This window comes from Arthrobotrys flagrans (genome assembly GCF_004000055.1).
Source record: "Arthrobotrys flagrans strain CBS H-5679 chromosome Unknown unitig_1, whole genome shotgun sequence".
NCBI classification, from domain to species: domain Eukaryota; kingdom Fungi; phylum Ascomycota; class Orbiliomycetes; order Orbiliales; family Orbiliaceae; genus Arthrobotrys; species Arthrobotrys flagrans.
In genome coordinates, this window is record NW_027137556.1 from 2,900,273 (window position 1) to 2,922,088 (window position 21,816).

Below are 21,816 nucleotides of genomic sequence, written 5' to 3' on the forward strand. Positions count from 1 at the left end.
TGCAATGGTAATTGCTTTCAACAGGCATTGCAGAATCGACGATTCTATGCTAGAATGTTCACTTAATAGACCTTAAGATGTCAAGATAGAAATCAAGTTGCATGCTATACTGCAGGCTATGCGCAGGATATAGAAAGAAGATATGGAAGTGGCGATCTCATAATACTAGTACATTTTGAAACTGCAAAAGGCAACCTAACCTGACAAAAGAGATTCATATCATAAGTATCATAATTTCGTAACCTTAAAACAGAAACCCCCAACCAAAAACCGGAATAAAACATCGACGATGATATCACAACAGGCAACCTCCAACTGACATGTAAGAAAAAACAAATCACAAGCTAATAGTCTCACCACGATAGCTGCCTCCCGAGTTCCTTCTCTTCATGACCGCCCCTCTTCCTCTCCCACCAGCAGGGGAACCTCTAGCACCGGTAATAACCCCTCTCTTAGTAATCTTCGTCGGCGCCATACTAAAATCCACCTCCTTCCCCTTCAATCTCGGCGAAGTACTCGCGCTCTCACTCTTGACACTCTTAAACCCCATCATCATCCCAATACCGATTGGTGGAGGCTTCCCTTTCACAACTTGGGTACTGGTCTGCGTCCTCGCCGACCTTGTAGCCCTAATACTTACCGAGCTCAAACTCCTCGCCAACTCTTCCAACAACTCTCTCTGCTTCCTCTCCTCTTCCTCTTCATTGATCTCCCCGGCCTCAAGCTGCCTCAAACTATTCCTCCTACTCTTCGGAGTAGAAACGATAATATCCGCCGAACTAGGCCGTAGATGTACGGGAATACTCAACACCGGCGAACTAGGAAAGTACGCAGTGATCTTTGTCGGAATATACCGCTTAGCAGGCTTAATAACCTCCTCTACTCTTTCAATCTGAAACGTCGTCATCTCCAATTGCTTTCTTCCTTCCTCAATCTGCGCATCAATTGTATTCCTCCACTCTTGCTGCTCGGATGGCGTAACAACAGTCTGAGTGGTAGTAGTCGTAGTCGTAGTCAACGTAGACATCATAATATCAGCCGATGCAGTCATGGACACTTGATGCGACACGTCGATATCAACGTCCATATCCATCACCATATCCACATCGTCGTCGACATCGACAATAACGGGCTCAGATGGGAACGTAGCGCCGACATCTTTCTGCCATTCTGTAACCGGTTCAAAGGTGGTTGTTGAGCTGGTCCACAAGTGAGACTCGGCTCCGGGTATCGAAGTAGACGTCGGGGTCGTGGGCGATTGTGTAGCGGACTCTACTGTAGTGGCAGTAGTAGTGGCTGTTGCAGTGATGGGTTCATTCGAAGCAGATAATGACGGAGAGCTAGATATGCTTTTGCGACTGTGTGCGTGCGTATTCGATATAATATAATGACCCCGGTTAAGGAGCCATTGCAGAAGAAAAAAAAATATAAGGATATTATTCTTTTTACACCAAAAGAGCGGGCTTTCATATATAATCTTTTTTTTGTCTTCGGTCGTCATGGCGGGGTATGTATATACAGACATGCTTAACAGGGGTTTATTTCTGCTAGCACAGAGCAAAAACCATATGGCAAGCTGTAGATACCAGGATAATGATAACGATGATGACAACAAAGGGAATTGAAGGAAAAAAAGGGAAAAGGATTATAATTCCTTACCTTGCAACGAAATCATCCCAGCCGCTCTCTTCGGCGTCAAGTGCGAAAGCTGCCCAGCACATCCTCATTCTATGTGGTAATTCTAACGGTGGTCTGCGGATGGGTTGTCTGTGAATGTAGTGCTTCGGAGCGTGTATATAGAACATGAAACAACAGCTCGAGAAAACTGCTAGCTGAAGTGGCAAGAAATAGTTATGATATGGATTCTTTTGATTCGGTAACTTTTTTTTTTTTGTAACTACAGCTACTTAAGTTAATAATTATAGCGAAAAAAGAAGAACGACGATATAATAAGATACAAGTTCTAGTATCCCGAGGAGAGAAAGAAACTGCTCTGGTTTGTTAATGTCCCAACAGAAAAACTGTCGTTCAAGTGGTCTGCAGCTCGAGTATTTAAGTGTACCGTGGACCCGGTCTCGTGGTTCGAAACCCCGAAATTCTGACGTGGTCACCCACCAAAGCAAAAAAAAAATACTTATGCAGGTTTCATCACACCAGAGGGGAAAGGGAAAAAACTAAAAACTAGAAGAAAAGCTAGAAAACCACGAAAAAAAACTACGGAGGAGGGGCAATTTTGTGATATCCTGACGACAAGGGTGAAGGGAACGAAACAAAAAGAGTCCAATGACCATCGGAGAATGCTGGATCCCAAACGTGATTGATCAATGGTGACTCCATAGATCTGTCATTGTTCATCATTATCCTCCCGACCGGATGAGCAAACGTGGGCTCTCGGAACATCCAGAAAAGCAAGTCCAATTCTTTGATATTAACTAATCCCCACAAGCTAAGGAAGCCCCCCCATTTCTTAGCCTCTCGTGATGATGCAGGATGCATACACAAGGCCTACTGTGCTTGAACGGAATCGAAAAAGAAGTAGTGTAACTTTAAAAATGCGCAGATGTTCACGGGGGTCACAACTCAAATTTGCAAAAAGGTATCTTCCATATTTCGTGCCAGCAAATACAAGAAAATCCAATCTTATGCAACTGCAAATGCAAAGGACCCTGAGTGGGAAAAATAAAAAATAGAATACGAATGAGCGAGAGAGAAAAAAAGGATGGGGGGTGCATAGACAGCTGGCGGGACTGCTGTACCAATGCCATCATTTCATTCCCGGCTGCAGAACGCCTGGATGCGGGGCCAAAATATCTCACAAGGTCAAACTTCCTGCCGCACTTGCATGGTAAGCTAATGTCGGCCTGCAGTTGTCAATCCACACAACGCAATTTCTACCACACAGAGCCACACAGAGCCTGCATATAAAGCATGGATCAAGGACCCTTCTTCATGTAGCACCGTTTACTTCTTTCGTTAACGTAATTAAGTCTTTATATGCATAGAACTGGTATCTAACAGGCCCAATTCCTCTCTCTTTCTTTCTTCGATTGAACCTTATTAATTTAAAGCAGGCGACCTAAGCGCCCTGAGAGTCGTACCCCATATTACCAGTCGGTAGTCCCCCACCCGCATAGTTAAGCACATCTGAATTAAATCTCCTACGACGATGCACCCAATCAACAGAATAGGAATACACAAACTCAATATGAGATCCACCCTATTAACGTCCTAACGTGTCCCAGACCCCCAAACTAATTAAATAGGATTTACCGCCCGATACCGCGACCGCAAAGCCTTTCGCCTTCGTGATCGAATGCTGCCGTGGTTCGGATTGCTAGTGCTAGTGCTGGTTCCGGTTCTATCACATTTCAGAAGCGAGAAGTCGTAAAGCTGATTTGCGATGGCCGGACGCCTCGCAGTGATTATCGGCCCTGGTAAACCAGGCGGTCTGCTTTCAACAGGGGCTAATGGACCAGTCTTCTGGTTGAGGCGCCTGGTACCCTCCACAAGTATACCAACCCTCCTTAACATTGTTCCCGCAGTGACATTCGTTTACCGGATAAAGTGACTCTTTCCTGCAATTGTATCTGACGACGCGGAGATCATAGGTACCGCCTATACATTTTGATTCTGCGCGGAGTCGAGAGGTCCTTTAGGATAGCCGGTTGGGAAATAAGGAGTAGCTGGTAAGGTTTCTATCGGGGAAGGCTCTGCAGGCCCTCCGGATGGCGAACTAATAGTCTGTAAAGTAGATGCTACAGAAGGAGTAGGGGGCGGAGGAGGCGAACCTGCGGTCCGTTTAGGGGTGGGGGGACAGGCGAGGATGAGGCTGATCCTGCAGGAGTATAACTCGGTTCTGCAGAAGCCATAGCCCCCCATAGAAGTAGTAGAAACAAAGTAGGGCTGTGGCGTCCCAGTGGACGCCCTGGCGACACCGCCCTCGTCGTGCGGGTGAGTCTGGGCATGCGGGGGAACAATAACCACAACAGATGCTCCACGAGTAGCAGTTTCGGTCCGTGAAGTAGCGTAGTAGTCATCTTTGGACTGGTCCCTTTTTCGGTCCGGGGAACCCCTGTCCGGCGCCTCGCGGGCGAATGACCAGGAAGAAGCGAGCCCCAGCCCCAGCGCAGCGACCTGCGAGAGCCTCATTATTGCAGATACACCAAGGATCGGTAAAAGCTTGTCGCGATATCGGATTGGTGGGTCTTTGGTATATCAATGTAGGTATACTTAAGCAAGCATGCAGAAGAATGCAAAGACGTTGAAATCCAAGTGAAGTGAACAGGACATGACATGACTGGCTAACACAGCTTGAGTGGTTGGCCTTATGCATTTAAGGCACACTGCACACGGTGCCGTCACAGTGACAGCAGATTGCAATTGCAAAAAAAATTTTGGTTTATCATGTTACCTTGGCTATGTCTTGGTCGCAACTGACCGTGCTCGTCGATCTCCATGTGCGATCTACGTAACTCGTGACGGATGCGTATCATTTTGTCAATTGGCACGTCTATCCAACATGTGTCCATTGAATGTTTTTCAATAAAGGGTATATCGAAATACTAACAAAGTATGCCAGAGTGAGAGCGCTGGAGAGGAGAAAGTATTGATAATATGAAATATGTAATGATTCTACCGGCGTCGATGCAAAAAGCCCGAGCTAAAATGAAACATGCAGCACAAAGAACTCCGCATCGGAATCCTTTGGCCTCCGAATGATATTCTATGATAAGAGAGAAAAAGACAACCGAAGCAATGCAATGCAGTGCAGTGCACTGGGGGAATAGACCATGAATACAGGATGCATATATACAGACGAAAGGGGTATTAGTAATATTATCTTAAGAATGCTTCTAGGTCGGTCGTTATGCGAGTGAACAAATGGAAAGAAAAAAAACAAACGTCGAAGCTTGTGATAGTTAATCAAAGTTGACTTTATATCTCTCGCGGATCCTTTCACCGTATCTAGAAACACACCCGATTGGTTAGTTAAACTCAACGTCGGTCAGACTTGCCAGACTGGCAAGGGGGTTCGGAGGCTCACTTTTGGAAAAGGAACGGGATCGGGATCATCAGAATCGCAATACCACCCAATAAACTATTTCCTGGTCCGACTCCTAGAGCATCGTACATAGGAACACCTGCCAATGGCAGCAATGCACCGATGGTAGATCTCAAAATGGTATTGGCGCCAATAGCGCTGGCAGCATAGAACGAGAATGCATCGACAAGATAACTCTGAATTGGCATAAAGGCCGCCAACATCCCGAGACCGATAAAGCTAGTACCAATGATCGGCGCGATCCAGTGGACACGCTCTTCCGCCGTCCAGCCGTACCTGTAAAATGTAACTGTCAGAATCGCATATCAAATAGGCATCATGCATGGTGACTTATGTGAGACCCACATGAACATTCCAACCGGAATAAGCCAGGACGAGTATGTAAGCATGGGAAGACGATATTCCGGCTCTACACAAATCGGATGTTAGTAAAGTCTCTGGGCAATGCTAGAATCTTAAAGAAGAAATTCGTAAAACTTACTGTCGCCACCGTTCTTCTCCCTGAGTCGAACGTAAACCTTGTCGTTCAGGACGCCGAAGATGATCAATCCCAAGAATGAACCGACACCAATCCCCAAGTACGATAAGCCCACGGACCCAGTTGAGAATCCATAGAAACCTTGGAACACGATATAGAACGTGGTGAACAACAGATAGAGGTACCCATAGACAACCGACATATATAGCGAAAGCAACAAGATGATTGGTGAAAACAACAACATCTTGATCGGACGCCAGATAGCCCGAGTGAAAACCTCCTTCGTTGGTAGGTCGCTGTGGTACATGGATTTGTACTTGTCGGTATTATTCTCCTTGTTCAGTCTCCTCGCCTTGTGCTTCAGCAACGTCGGGTGGTGGGTCTCGTCCAAGACAAAGGTAGAAACGATCGAAATGACCCCGAGGGCGATGGCGAGAACGTAAAAGATCCATCGCCAGCCAGCACCAGCACCCAGGTAACCGCCAGCGATGGGACCAATGATGGGACCCATAAGCGGTCCCATACCGTAAATCGCCATAAATTTTCCACGTTGTTCGAACGGAATCATGTCGGCAATCGATCCACCACCTAGAGTGAGTGGTGCACAACCAGCAGCTCCAGCCAAGAGACGGAAGGCAATAAGCATGCCAATCGATGTCGACCGTCCACAGGCAATTGTGAAAACCGTGAAAAGGTAATTGCAAGCGATGTATACCCATCTCCGTCCGTATAACTCCGACAATGGCGCAATAACGATAGGGCCGACCGCAAACCCAAGCAGATAGACGGATACAATAAAAGAACTTAATGTCGTACTCCGATTACGGAAATCCATCATAACCTCTGGGATCGCTGGCGCAAACATGGACGAAGCAAGCGGGGTAATCAAAGTGATAAACGAAATGACTCCCATATTCTTCCACTTCCTGCTCATTGGCCAGTTCATCGGACTCTCAGGGTCGTCGTTGCCATATTTGACGACGTATGGATCGTTTTCTGCAAGAGTGTCTGCATTTGACATGGAACTTCCAGGGATATCCTGTTCATTCTTTTCTAGATCGCTTTCTTTATTCGTTCGGCTCCGGCTCCGTGTAAGATTCTCGGTATCCTGATCCACTAGTCGTGTTTCTGCATCCTCTAGCTTTCGATTCTCTGCTTCTAATGTCTTTTCTATAACTGTCTCTTTGTGGTTTCTCTGGCTCCGGGTAGAGATATGGGATACAACCCGATCGAGTTCTGGTAGAGGCTCCATGGCGAGTATGCAGCTTCCCTTCACTGTCCTGTATGTATTTTTCCTTGAAAGCGTCGACTATAACAAAGAGCGTCTATACTTTGGGTTGTCAGTGTTGGGAAACCTCAAAGGGTAGGGATGTCTTCTCGTACGAAGACACTTAAAGGGACGAGAGAGAACCACAACGGCAACTCACTTTTATCTCTTGTGCCACAATTGCTCAAGCACAGATACAAGACGGATTTAAATCCAAACTTCCAAGTCTCGAATTTACTCGATAGTAAGGTACTGTCGAAAGATAAAAGGATAGGCAATAGAAGACTTCTCGGGAACCCTTTCCGAATTATATACCCTCTTTCATCATAAAATCCGCAAAGTCCATCTCGTGGCCATCCCGTAAAATCGTATTCCAGCCTGCAGTGAATTATACCCAACGGTTCGTGCCATAACATTGCCAGGCTCCACTATCGTGTATCAAGCCCCTACCCATAAAAAGCATGATTATATAAATTAATTGGGCGTTATTGCCTGTTCTGGCGCGGGTAGTACTCCTTTTGGTAGTATTCACCGGAACTTCAACGTTCCGGCCAGGCACAACCTCCGTCCACCGACCCCTCTCGGATATATCACTTTCCTTCGGAAGATGAAGTTTGGAAAAAAATTGTTAGGAAACCTGACCCAAACGAATGGTTTCCATCGATGCCAATGCTTGGGCGATCTAATTTGATGCAAAGTACGCAAAGTGGCGACCTTGCAGCGCATCTTTTTCCAACCAGACCGTTGAGCCAAGGTGGACGAGGAAAAGCTTATATGTCCCCCTTTCATTTAAGTTTGTTCGAGTCAATGAAGGACGGGCAGTCGGAGCTTCGGATCTTTTGAGATCTATAGGAGCCGGTGAGCCCTAAGCCAAGGTCTAAGTCGGATTTAATAATTTTTCATGAAGCTCTACAAGAACGATTTCGCGAATTAGTTAAATGCGCGCATGAATGCCCCACCGGACTTTAAATTCCCTAACCGCAGGTATAAAACCCCCTCCGACCTTCCAAGACTTTTTTTTTCTTGACTTTTTCACAAGATAACCCTTTTAAAAATTTCCCGCGGCTCTCGCTCCGTTACTTTAACATCCGACATCTCGAACTCGGGGTTTTGCCAGCGTTACAACTGCGGGGCCGATCGAAGTTGCATAGTGTAGATGCACACGAGTTTACCTCGAACGAGAGGTAAAAAAAAAAAAAGAGATCACACGGTCTCCCGTATTCCGGTGCTAGAAAAAAAAGGAATCAGTCACACCGCCTCATCGAATATTGTCAGACGTTGTGCTACTATCATGTCATCCATCCAAAGACGAGCTAGGCTGCAGAACTTGGTTGCCGGTTCGGCCCCATTGGCATTTTTTTTTGACTCAGAGTCTGATATACGTAGTTCAGGAGTCTACTGGTTTTTCAGGGTAATAAAATTAAAAAAAGCCTTTCTCTAAGTTAGCGCTTAATTTTTATAGGGCCCTAAAGTTAGTTGTCTTGTGGACCAGGCGCCTCTAGATGAAGAAGCCTTAGAGCCTAGATCGGTCTTTCAGATTACACAATTGTACCACTACAATATAGAAGTGACCGGGTTTCAATATATCATGAGAACTGACCCCGAGGTTTACTGTACTACAGTAATTTGGCTGCGTATACTGTATTAGGAGAAAATTTTCAAAATATTTAATCTGTCTCAATCAACTTGAAGTCTGAACTGTGGTGCATCCCAAACCCTTCTATATACCAGCAGATTAACAATCACCAGAACGAGTTCAATTTCAAGACCCAATACTCAGAAAAACCAAAGATATATAGAAACCCTTCAAGTAGTCAAAGTGGAGTATACCAATGAAATAAATGAATTGCAAGTAAAGAAAAATATCAAAAAAAAAAAAAAAATATATATATATATATACGATCTGGTATCTGGCACCCGCTGCAAGATGACACACCCCTAATGACATCCCTAACGATACCCCTAACATCGCAAAACTATCATAGCGCAGCCACACAGACAACTCTATTGTCCATTGCCACTTCCATGCCATATCCCCTGACCTCCAGAGTAACCACCATACCCTCCTCCACCGCCTCCACCACTGGACGAACCCTGAGAAAGTCCATAATTATGTCCTCCCTAATGAAAAGAAAGCTAGCCATCAGTACTCAAAACTCCTCCTGAACGCTCAGTAATATCTATAACTCACCGCTCTCAAATTCCCAAGCATAGTCCTCAACGCCGGCACATTCCCCTGTTGGCCACCCTGTTGCCCCCCCTGATGACCACCCATATGCCCTCCTATCTGCGATCCTCTTTGCTGCGTCTGCTGTTGCTGCAAATACCCACTCCCCAACCCTTGTCCTCCCAAATGTCCACCCTGCTGTTGAACCAACGAATGCAATCCCCCAGGAAGTCCACCTAACCCTCCATGATGCGCACCAAGTCCCTGTTGCTGTTGCTGCGTTACATGTTGGCTATGCATCTGCGACTGATGATGCAACAACCCGGACTGTTGCTGTTGCTGTTGTTGTTGATGCGATTGCGAAGCATGTAATCCATGTCCTCCATGCCCTATTGAATGTCCCGTCAACCCCCCAAGGCCAGATAACGACCCAGCGCTCCATCTATTCTCATTATACATCCCATTTCCACTTTGATGGCTCGAAGCCTCTAATTCAGCAGGACCCTGCCAACTCTGCGAATGATGGTGTCCATGCGATGATTGTTGTTGTTGAACCTGAGGTTGCGGCTGCGGCTGTGGAGGCGCCGGCGCATAATGCTGGCTTGAATGTTGACTTGCATGTTGACTAGAATGCTGACTCGAATGTTGTTGCCCCGAAGCCAGAGAACTAGGTAACCTAGGATCCTTCTCAAACGCTGAAACCATCGCATTCAACCGTCTAAGGATATCAATCAGATCCTCTTGTATACCAGCCAACTTCGCATTCTGCTCCTCTCGCAACCTCTTCAACTCCGACGGCCACACCTTTCCAAGTCCAGCTGAGCAAGCATTACTCGTCTGCGATGGTGAAGTAACACCCGCCGTCTGCGCGTGTTCCTCCGCCACTTGTAGAGAACACTTGGCTTCACACATCTTAATCTGTGGTTTGTTCTGGAACTCCATCGCCAACTTCATCAACCCGAGCAAATCACTCATATTCTGCGTTCCATCCCTAAGCAACTCAATAATCGGCTTAGGAACCACAAAGTCCGCTTCGGAGTGGTGGACAGGCGGTAAATTCCTATTCTTGTCAAACTCAAAGAACCGTCTGAACAAATCCGGAATAACCGATTGCGGGAACTGGAATATCACGTTATTGATCCCATCAACAACCTCCTCGTACTTTCGCTTAAGCCCACGGATTACATCCGTAACAACTAGTTCGATAGTGTTAGAATGCTCCTTTGCCCGTTTAAGCGAATCTTTCTTCGCGATCAACTGTCGTTCCTGTTCGTCCGCCCAGAATCTACGCTCTGCATCCTGCGCGCGAACTGTATCACCGAACTGTAATAACGGCGCAATCGAAACGTGAAGGTAACGTCCATTCCTCTCTGACACCAAGTTCTGCAAAACATGTTCATGCTGCTCCATCGTCTCGAAGAACTTGTTGAGGAGATCGATACACTCAAGTATGAGATGGTAATCCAAAGCCGTCGTAGTCTTTGCAGAGGCAGCGGCACCGATCAACCATATCCTAACCTCTTCGTACCACTTTCCACCCAAAATCTCAAGCTGGCGTTTGACATCCTTGTAACAAACTTCAACATACTCGTTTTCGAAGAGAAGGTATGCTTTCTTCTCCATCTCGAGTTTGATCTTTGCTTCACTCTTTTCGAACTCAATATTGGCGTTTTGAAGTTCGTCAGGTGTGTATCGACGAGTGCTGTAGTACATATTCGTCTGTTGTTGGTGAAGTTGACGGCGGGATACAGCTTCCGATTCAGCGTCCCGGGCAAGATTGATAGTCTTCTGTTCAAGGTTGCGACGAGCATCGTTGAGGTATGTCTCCAGCGATGGGCTATTTGTTGCCGTCTCGAGAGCTGCATAAGCTGCATGGAGCAGTGGTGGGATATCTTGCGAAGGAGATGTTGGGCCGGCAACAAGACCGCTGTTGCGAGTTGCATTCCCGCGATTAAAGGTTGTAAGCAATGTCGCAAGAGTCTTCGGATCAATGGGTCTATAATTTCCGTTCGTTGGAACAGCATATTGGCTGTACGATCCAAAGTCTGCGCCATCACCCATCTCGCTGTCAGCCACAGTGGACATCTCATCATCTTGTCGTCTGGCACTAGGATCCAACTTCATAGTCGGAACCGTGACAATTGGTCGTGGCATCTGCAAGACGAGATCCACTTTTGGTGCCTTTGCAACTTGGATATACGTCGGTGTTGGGGAAGGCGAAAGAAGATTCTCTGGTGGTGAGATAGGGCGCTTCTCGTCCTCTTCGACCTCGAGGTGCTTGTGGCCGATAGCCTCCGACTTCTTAGAGTGGACTGGGGATGCAAGACCTGTTGAAATATAAAGATTAGCTCTCACTCAGTAATACAAGAAAGATTGTCCAACTACATACCATCTTTCCGAGCCAACGCCTCCTCATCCGTAGGAGTATCGTCGCGATCATTATAAGTAGTCCCCGTAAGAGCTATAACCACCCGTTAGTATCTTCTAAAAACTACTTCCGAAGATGATATACTCACATCCGTTACCCTTCGGATTCTCATTAACAATCTTCTGCACTCCAACACCGGCCTGCTTCGTCCTCTCCGCCTCCTCTTGGTCAACCCACTCATTCCACTTCTTTATCCTCGCATCCATGGTCTTCCTCAGCTTCTCCTGCGCACCCACAACCTCTTCGTTGTCCTCATAACTCGAGTAGTTCTGCGAAGACCTATTATTAGCCCTCAAAAACTCCCTCAGTTTATCAACCGAATCACCAGCCATGGCATCGTCGCAAAGAAAGAGAGCGAATTTATGGAGTGATCGGAGATGGTCAGTTGGTAATGTGGGGTATAGCGAGGACAGTGAATCGAAATAATCGTCTTCCGTGTCCTTTTGGTCCATGCTTTCTGTTCGTCGAAGCGAAGGATGGGAGAGGATAGGGAGCTCCGGTGTGGGGCCCACGCTCGGGTTAGTATGCTGATACACATCCGGCGACATGGGATTTGCGGGCGGTGAGGTCAAAATATGTCGAGGAAGACTATTTTGGTGCGTGCTAGCCTGCGAATGCGACTGCTGTGGTGGCTGCTGTTGATGTCCACCGCCTAGCCTGCCATGGAACGAAGATCCAGACCCAGCACTACTGCTCGTCGGCCAGTTGTGACCCTGCTGCGGCGGTGGTGGCACCTGCTGCTGTTGGGCAGAGTACTGCTGACCCCTCTCCGTCGCCGCATGCATCTGTGAGTGAAGATGTTGAAGGAAGTGGCCGGGCCGTGGCCCAGACTGTGGGTCGTAGGTCTGCGACAGCCGATGTTCTCTCTGGGCATGCGAGGGTAGAGGAGGAGATTGATATTCTCCAACGTAATTCCTAGCCTCTCCGAGTCCGCTGGCAGAGGAGCTTAATCCCGACTGAGACTGATCTCGCGGTCGAGAGTGGTCGCGCGGTTCATCCTGTCGCTGGTAGGAATGATCGTCGTAGACTTGGTTTTTTAAATGGGACGAAGAAGTAGCATCCCCGCTGCTGTTGCGTTGGCGTACGGCGGGGATGGAAGTTGCCCCGGTGGAGCCCCAGTGGCCACGCATTACGCTCTCTTTTGTGCTGCCGGCGAGTGACCCGCTACCCAAAGATGGCATGGGCGGGGACGTATAATCCCTTGAGCTGCTTTGCGCAGGTATGCTCCCAAGCCCCTGGGACCGCACGGGACTCTCACCGAGGATGCCTCGTCCGATATGGGAAGGTTGGCCGGTACTATAATTACTCGCTCCGGAACCAGGTTTTTCAGGGAGTCGTCCCAATCGGCCCTCAATTGTCTCTTGGTCTGCACTTTGGATTCTCTTGTTGGGACGGTATTCCGCTGGGATCGGGTCTTCTTCGAATATACTTGGAGGGCGGGGTAATTCGAGCGACGAATTGGGTATCTTGACCCCACCGACAATATAGCTACCGCCGTTAGTACCACCTAGATGTCCTCCAATGCCACTAAATCCCTTGCCTCCGTTCGCAGAGCCAAGTTGGACACCGCCGATGCTACCGGTCAATTTGGGACTATTTTTAGGAGGAGCACCGTGAGGTTGGGTCTTCGGATATCCACCGGAGAGTCTGTTCGGATTCAATGAACTGCTACCAGCACTCATAACATTCCCAGACTTTGTCGGACTGAAGTGAGCTTGGGTAGGATACTCTTCTCTAGCAGAGTCCTTAACAGCGTTGAAAGCCTGGGCAACACCAGGTGGCATCTGATACCTCTCAGTTGGAGGTGGAGCAGACGGAGCAGGTGGAGGTACATTATGAAGCAACGGAAGAGGGGAATTTCCATATGACGTCCCGCTTCCAGCCGGTGACGGTGCCTCTGGCTTGCCGCCTTGAAACCTGCCACTACCCCCAGGCGCTGCAGCTGTTGATGATGTGGCAGAAGATTGCGTGCCAATAGCTTGAGAGGTAAACGGATAAGATGATAACTGCGACGACGGTGACAAGATACTCGAACCAGACGAGTGATGGGCAGTAGGTTTCGAGCCCTGGCTGGGGTGTTGAATTGGCAGCTGCTGCTGTTGCTGCTGCTGTTGGACGGGACGGCTCTGAAAACCTGGCCCAAAGGAGGGATGGTCCTTCACTTGCCCCTCACCATGCAAGACCCCCTGCTGGTGGTGATGATGGTGCGTCGCAATTCCCTGTCTCTGCTGCTCCTGCTGCACATGCTTAGGAGGGATAGCACTAGGTGGAGCATACCCACCAGATTGTCCGTCCTTCGCGGCACTTCCAGTTGTACTAGGCGGCGTCGGCCTAGCAATGACCCCAGCACTTCCCGGGTCTTTCGCACTAGCAAGCGTGGCCATTAAACTCTCGCTGCCACGTGCGCTTACAGGACTCGTGCTGCTGCCAAAGCTTGCATGTCGCATCCCAGTGCTTCCACCAATCCGAGCGCTACCCCACGGCCCATTCTGCTGCTGCTGCTGCTGCTGCTCCTCGCGACTATCAAGCGAGACACCACCCTCATGCGATTGACTCGCCGTTCTACTAAAATTAGGGAAATCAGGCCGCGGCTGCCCCACCGAATATGTGGATTCATAAGACGAAGGAGCAAAAGCATTAGGATCCCTCTGCGGCTCTGCCCCACGCCCAATAATCATCTGCGAATGTATCCCAGACGAAAAGGATGTTCTGGGCTGTCTGTTTTGATGCATAAATATCTCTGGAGAACTCGACTGCAGTAGCGAAGAAACAGATCCCGCTGGGGATGGTGCTGTATCTCTGTAACCGTGCGTGGGAGCTTGGCTATGCGCTTGGCTATGCTGGGATGTTTGAGATCTTGGGGACATATCCTGTTCTAGCTGCTTTGCAGCTTGTTGCGATTGTATTGGGTCTACTTCAAGTTCAGGCTGTTCGCGTCTTTGCTGCAGCTGGGCGACTTGCTGTTGGACCATCGGTGACGGGATACTTATAAATTTAGGCTCGACAAATTCAGAGGGTGAGAATTCCTGCTGTTGCGGTTCTACATCACCCTGTTGTTGTTGTTGTTGTTGTTGTTGCTGCTGCTGCTGCTGCTGTGGACTATGCTGGGTATGTTGCACATGCGGCGGAGCAGATAATCCGCTTTGCGAGGGAACCGGCGTCTGGGTTTGATCTGGATCCAAGTGGCTGTGTAGTACCTCCGTATCCGCAACATAGGAAGAAGCAGTATTTGCGGTAGCGGGAGCAACGGCAGGAGGCGGAGAAGGCACAGTTGGCAATCTATCCTCTCTACCAATTTCCTGCCCTTCCTCACCCCCATGGCCCGCTGACCCAAAGGAACTCCTAGATGGCTTCTGGTAATGTCCTCGCGGTGGCTCCTCTCTAGTAGATTCCGTAGAAAACTCCTGGTGGAAATCCTGGGCCGAGTACGATTCCCTAGAATTCCGGTCTCCGTATTCAGATGATACGGAGTTTTCGTTTATAATACCGCTGCCTCCTAATCCTACCGACGAGCCATCTAACGGTGAATTGGGGTTATCTCCGGCTTCGATGCCCGGTGATCTTCGAGATTCCTCGTCTTCCAGGGGTCCTAGGTTCCCATGCATAGTGTCCTTGATTGACGGGTGGTATAACGGTGAATCAAAGAACGAGTAAGAGGATGATGATGATGTCTGGGCCATTTTCGAAGAGTGGACAGAAAATCCGGGTTTAGCCACGACGGAGAAAAGAAATTGTAGACCTTGACCGGAGGAGGGGTTAATGAAAACGAATCCAGATGGGTCCGAATAGCTAAGCTATGAAACTGCAAATGATCAATCGAATTTAGTCATAACCGCTGATATCATTAAGAATTCAAACGAAAAGGATATAGTAGTAATGGTAGCTAATAATAAGTGGTCGGCAAGTCCACATATAAACGACCCCTAAGAAAGGGAATAAGAACCGGGAGGAATATCCCACGCCACCTTTAGTTTGTTACACCAAGTGTGCCCCCCGCAAGACGCAGATTACGACACCATGAGCAACCCACGATTCACTAAAACCACTAGCCTCCGTTCTCCCCCTCCAAAAAACAAATTAAGCTATCATGTTGGACGATAACTCAAAAGTCGCGTGGTGGAGTGATAATCGAAGGGAACCCATCTACCTAATCCGAAAACCTTGACAATCATGTCATGAGGCCTTCACACCCCCATCACAAGATATCATCCTACAGCACGCCTGATTGGAGATATCCTATATCTCATCCCCAACAACAGGGAGCAAAAAGGACGCTAAAGATACTCCGTTTAAAGGCAGTCCTTCCCATCTCTTCCACATATAAAATAAAAAAATAAAAATCAAATGAAACATATAGGCGAAAAAGAAAAAGAGTACTACATACCCGCTATGTTTTTCCCTCGAGCGAGTGGTCGTGCGGGAAACGGTTCAGCCCGCAATTGGCCTTTGTGCGTTGTCGGTACCTGATTGGGTCACCCAAGCCGGATGCAGTAGCTTGCAGCGAAGGGAAAAAAAATTCAGTGGAGTGGATGGGAATGCCGCAAGATGGCCTGCAGAGTGCTTCTTGCTGCAAGCTGGTGCAGAAGGTGACAAGAAATGTCCTTGAAGTAAGGAGGGGCTCCGCTCCTGACTCTGCCTGTTGATATCGATAGGCCCAGAGCCAATGGTTTAAAAGTGGTGGGCTGGGCGTAATTTCGATGTCTTTCGAGATATAATATTTTTTATAGTTAATTTTTTTTCGTCCGGTTTTAGTTTTTATATCTTGGGATTTTTTGAACAGTAAAATCCAAAAAAAAAAAGATTGGCGTAGAATATAAAAAGAGAATTATAAATTCCGTTTGGAAAAAATGGACAGTTGGTCGTTAAATCCGTCGCTTCGATTGGCCGGTCGTTCGTATGTGGAGATATATATGCAATTGGAGCCTGGTTGCGTCGAAAAGCACAGTATACGTCGTTATATGCAGCTATACGATATCTGTCAGCGATGGGCATCTCGAAGGATCTAGATGTCGAACACCTAACAATCCCACACACCTAGACCACCAATTCATCCTAGAATGAAATAAAAACTCACCTTGGTCGTTAAGGATAGGAATTGTTTTTTCTTTCGCAACGTGTCCAAGATCGTTAAGCTTTGACGAATTATTTCCCCGGGCTCTGAAGAATGGCAGTTTATACAGCTGTGGTTATCGCGCAGGTCGAGAATTCGGAAAAAATATTGGGGGGTATCCTGCAAACGATGCGAAAAATTGAAGATATAAACGACTTCGAGTGAGAGTTTCCTTAAGGCGAAAATTAGAATGTATGATTGAAGCCGGTGGGATTCAGCGATTGAAAAATCGAAGACCACGAAATAGTGCCGGTTGAAGAAACGAATGAGAAGGAGAGTAAAATGGAAATGGAAAGTAAATGAATATTGTTGACGAAGTAGACGGCCGTAAGAAATAGTTGATCAAAACCGGTGCGATGGATAGCTCAGAGTCAGGCGGCTCTTAATTCAGCCTCGTATGTAAATTTGTCCTATGCGTGGCACCGGAGAAATAATGGATTTCCAACAAAAACTCAAGACAAACTACAATCGAATCCTTGTGAAACTGGAATTCGAAAGAGCGAGCGAGACCGTTAGGTTTCAGGGACCTCCAGGAACTGGTATGGTGGGATTTTAAGAGACGCGGTCGGAAATATCGCCCGTGAGCTCCTTATCTATATCCTCTTGCCAAGTTGATTCTAGATTTTTGCGGATAAGTCAGCTAACAAGATCTGGATCAGAACGGAATGATACAGATAAAACGGAAGCCGCCAGAAAACAGAAAGTACGGGAATCGCGGCGCCAGACAAGTGAACCGGGAAGTTTCTTACCTTGGTAGGACCTATCGCCGGAAAGATGTCGTCGTCGTCGTCGGTGGTTGACACGATAACTCTGGAATTGAATCACAGGTAGATTCGCAAAAAGGTAGAACCCTGGATATTACCGTCGATCAGGGTTTCCCGCTGTGAAGGAAAAAACAACAGGCAGCGAATCGAAGTTAAGGGAAGGACTGGCTGAGGACGAAAAAGATGAGAAGTCTTCGGCTGGGTCAGCTGTCGAAGAGCTTACTTTACTCTTACTCCCTATTTGGCGGCTTTCCCAGTTCAGGAGCACGACCGTGTGTGAGGAAGGGTGGAGATGAAATGAGAGGTGGTGGTTGGGCGAGTAGCGCCTGTGGGAGAGGTGAGTGATAAAAATCACCAGCAGTAGCTCCATTAACTGACTAACAGGTAGCTACGAACAACAGTTATTAATATTTTGACTAAGAGCTAGCTGCTTCGGGGCCTCATTCGTCTCTGTTGAGTGGCCGGATGGCTTTGGAAAATACCCCGAATCCCAAGGAAAGGGTTCTCTCGCACCAAAAAAAAAAAAAAAAAGTACTGTGAGAATTACAAAAAAAAATACAATCGGGAAGAAAGCACAAATGACAGATTACTAGCTAAAGCTAGGAACAATCGATAGATACAGAATGGATCGGAGCGTCGACTTCCCTCTCGCCTGTCAAGCCCCCGCTGTCTGCGACTTAACCCGCCTCGAGACCCAATTGGCTAATGCGGGAGGCGGAATATCAGATCAAAGTGATGAGAAGGGAAAGAAGAGCAGGAAAAGATTTACGAATAGCTTATTCTCTTCGACTACGGACTAGCTTCCCCTCTGCACCTTGTCTTTGGCTACATACATATATGTGATGTATGTAAGTATCTGTATCATGTCTGCACACCCGCATCGATGATATGATAGAAGACACCATACATTGCATACATGTATAGAGGGGAAGGGAGGGATTTCTATGGTATGAGCTGGCTACCGCCAAGGGTTGCTTCAGTTAACCCCATCGAAGCTGTTCCCTGAGAGTCAATAAGTCCAAAAAGCCCGCTTGGACTATACCCCTCGCAGACTAGATTGGCGCCGGACACACAACTGACAATGGTGTTTCATGTTCGAGGGAAGGCTCTCGAAACATGGGACGTCTTCTGCCTATCTCGTGTGGCCGGGCGATGCATTATCGCGGCGCTCTTCTATTTTCTATTCTTTTGCATGATTGTGGAAATGGTAGAGGTCGAGGGTACGTACTGCTCCTCCTTCCCGACATGCGTGTTGGAGGTATATATACCTCATACAAAGCATGGCGGTGACAGGGGGGCATGTTGATAACCACGTGAAGGACCGTCGGACAAGCGAGTTCGAACCCAGGTTTGGAGCATCACCAGTTAAGTTATTAGGATAATCCAGCGGTAACGCTTCAGGTCAGTGCAGTACAATATCGCAGATGCGGCCAAACATGTAAGCTCAAGAGTAATAGAGACGAGACACAAAGTAAATCTGAAACCTGCATCCAACTAATTGCATTAATTCGGCCCAACTCAACTTCACAACCCCCAGCTCTAGATATTCTTGGGAACCAATCCCAACTTCTCAAAGGTAGCATAAACATTAAATCTGACCCATCCCCATCCCATCATTCATGCAAAGCATCCACGACGGCAGATCCAAAAAGAATGTTTCAGAGAAACGGAAGGTCCGGTAAGCTACGAGCTAAGACGAATGTCAGCTAGGTAGCTACGGCTAGTCGGGACGTAACCGGGCAGATCGACCTTCGAGAATGTTAACTAACACCTTCGGGTGGATTCCTTGCGATCTATATTAACTCGGTATGCCCCCTGGGCTAATTAATCGGCTGCGACATGACGTTGCATGTCGATAGATGCGACGTCGACATTTATGCCAACCAAAAGCCACTCTCCAACATGTCAACATCGCAACCCCAGAACCAATTTACTCAAGTAAGGAAACCAACTATGACTATCAATATCATGTTAAAAGAGTATAGATGATTTCGACGGGGATATTCCAGTCAGGTATTAACCCCTAGATGAGGCTCTGTAATTAAGTTCCCTAGCTGTCCTCGAATCATGAAAATGACGAAGTAGAGGCGGACTGCGAGAACGGATAACCGGTAAGCCGGTCACCAAGAGTGTCTGGTTGCTCGAAGACCGTCTCATCTCTTCTCATCTTTCCATAGATCCTCCCTATTAAACAAAAGTAGAGAAAACAAAAGCAGGTATGAACAGGCTCAGTAACAGGGAAAGCAAAGAGAGGGAAAGGGTTATCCTGTGAAGGGCGCACCCAAGAGAAATAAAAACATTCATTGAGTTTTCGGTGTTTCCCTTTCCTTTTTTTTTTTTTTTTTTTTTTTTACAGAAAATTGATTTCATTTTCTTCGGAACCGACGTTCCACTACTTCCATGTTTCCTTGCCCACTCATAAGCCACTATCAATTATCTATCCCGTTGTAGTAGTAAAACAATCACATCCATCCTTCCGCAAACCCAGTAAAAGTAAACCCAGTAATTATCCTAAGGGGGGAAAAAAGTACCATTCGCAATCGTATATATTTGATTCAGAAGAAAAAAGATCGCTTATACGGCAGAGTGGGCACGTTCAGCACGCTTCTTGGTAACGACCTTGTGGATGTAGATCGAACCGACGAGGATAGCGATGGAGCCGATGAGGGCGAAGACGACGATTGGGCCGGGTGGGAGCATGTTGAGAGCTCTTATTTAACTGGTGGAATAAAGAGCAAAATATTAGCCAAGTTATTAGTCAATTGTGATCTAATTGCGTACGAGCCAAGATGTGATCAAATTGAATTCAGATTGCGACTGTTTTCGCGTGGGATTTTACGCTCGCTTTTTGTCCCGTTCGGTTCCGGACGGTGGCGGCTGTTTCTGTTTCTCGGACCGGATAGGCTTATGTGATAAACCCATTCACGGCAGACGAGGATGTTGCAATTGGTCGAACAATTGATTTTCGGAGACTTCAGGAAATGGGAAAATAATGACAATGAATATGGATATTTGGAGGTTCGGGAATTTGAATTGCAAAAGAATTGCAGACGGAGACCAGTGGCACTGGTGCAGTCGCATTGCAGGGCCGACGGTGGAATGCGCCGGGTAGAAAGGGTTCTCCAGGCTTGCCAGTTATGCACGATGACCAAGTAACACACCACACCCACATACACCCATGCGAAACAGCGAAAACGATCCGGCGGTAACGAAATAAAATAAAATAAAATCCAAAAAATAGTCAAATTTCAAAAGAAAGGAAAAGTACTTACCGTGAGGATTGGAGTTTTTGGGGAGGTTAAAGAGGAACTTCCTGACTATGCAGTAGAGAGCAAAGTACAGAGAAGAACGAGGAAGGGCTCAATCGAAGAGAGTTAACTGCACGAGAGCAAAAGGCCAATTACTTTGTAAAGAGTAATTGATTGAGATTGGGATGGAGATGGAAATGGAGAGTGAGGAGAAGAGGAGAAAAGGTCGAGTCGGAGAAGAATAAGAAGAGGAAGAGGAGAAGAGGAGAAAGAAATGCAGATGGCGGGCACGGAAGTTGGAAGTTTTTAAGTCTTTTGATCGACTGGACCCCCAAGCAGCTTGAAGAATGAGTACCCGCGGGCAGGCAGGAAACAGGGCGGTTGATTTGTCTCTTAGACTCTGATTTACGGCTCTCACGGGCTCGTGCTCAACTTCAGAGGAGCGCAGTGGTTCGTTACCAGCCCAGTTTAGTCAGGAAGTCAGGAAGTCAGGAAGTACTCAGCCCATCTATTTGCTAATCGTCGGTACTTACTGTCCCCGGTCTGCATCTGTCCGCAGCTTCTTAGCTAGCCTCTGCCGTTGTGTCCTGAGTGATTGGCATTACGCATCGGTTTTGCGCGAAATACCTGCACCGCTCTGCACCAAGCTCCTGCCCACGAGACCTCGCTATATGCATAGATTGTATGATATATCGTATCATCCCAAACTGCCAAACCTACCTCCTTCTTCGATTTCCTACCTTCTGGGATGAAAACCCAATTACCATAGACGAGACTCTTGTCGTTCTTGTCCCATTCGACCCACAAGCCGTCAAGATGCTCGGCAGAGGCTCGTCAACGACGCGCTGTCTTGGCTGGCTAAGCTTTCCACCGGCCTGGGCATTCCTGCACCCCACGCACGCGCTAACTCACATTTTTGGTGGATTGAGCGACTTTGTGTCCTTCCTAGCCCGGGCTTCGGCATTTTCGCCTCGACTTTTTGGGACCCGTTTAAACAAACCTGTTATGTATGGAGCTCTTCAGGTCGGTAATTCGGTAGCTTTTCTTCGGAAGTAATTCGTCTCGAAAACCCCGTTGATATCCATTTGCCGTTGAACCGATTATACATTATTAGCTCTGCCAATGAAAAAAGAAAGAAAGAGAAGAGTCTTTATCAAATGAAACTCCAAAACACCGGTACCAGTGATCGCGATCATATGCAATGCGATGCATCCGACAAGAAAACCTAGCATCGCGATATATAATGCAAAGAACTACTACCGTCAATGGTGAAAAGGTCATAAAAAGGCTGA

General features: G+C 47.4%; 4 protein-coding genes across 4 annotated transcripts; all 4 read right to left on the reverse strand.

The window, feature by feature from the left end:
* Nucleotides 1-337: 337 nt before the first annotated feature.
* Nucleotides 338-1,727, reverse strand: DFL_008863 (uncharacterized protein; the record flags this gene model as incomplete). Its single annotated transcript, XM_067638658.1, has 2 exons — nt 338-1,358; nt 1,660-1,727. 2 exons carry the CDS (start codon nt 1,725-1,727, stop codon nt 338-340), a joined length of 1,089 nt encoding a protein of 362 aa, XP_067486525.1.
* Nucleotides 1,728-3,615: 1,888 nt separating this feature from the next.
* Nucleotides 3,616-4,149, reverse strand: DFL_008864 (uncharacterized protein; the record flags this gene model as incomplete). The annotated part of the gene is made up of 1 exon (XM_067638659.1): nt 3,616-4,149. One exon carries the CDS (start codon nt 4,147-4,149, stop codon nt 3,616-3,618), a length of 534 nt encoding a protein of 177 aa, XP_067486526.1.
* A 770-nt stretch (nt 4,150-4,919) lies between these two features.
* Nucleotides 4,920-6,792, reverse strand: DFL_008865 (uncharacterized protein; the record flags this gene model as incomplete). The annotated part of the gene is made up of 4 exons (XM_067638660.1): nt 4,920-4,965; nt 5,045-5,338; nt 5,408-5,471; nt 5,544-6,792. The coding sequence occupies 4 exons, from the start codon at nt 6,790-6,792 to the stop codon at nt 4,920-4,922; spliced, it is 1,653 nt and encodes a 550-aa protein (XP_067486527.1).
* Nucleotides 6,793-8,811: 2,019 nt separating this feature from the next.
* DFL_008866 (uncharacterized protein) lies at nt 8,812-15,082 on the reverse strand (the record flags this gene model as incomplete). The annotated part of the gene is made up of 4 exons (XM_067638661.1): nt 8,812-8,928; nt 8,999-11,301; nt 11,364-11,435; nt 11,491-15,082. 4 exons carry the CDS (start codon nt 15,080-15,082, stop codon nt 8,812-8,814), a joined length of 6,084 nt encoding a protein of 2,027 aa, XP_067486528.1.
* Between the last annotated feature and the right edge of the window lie 6,734 nt (nt 15,083-21,816).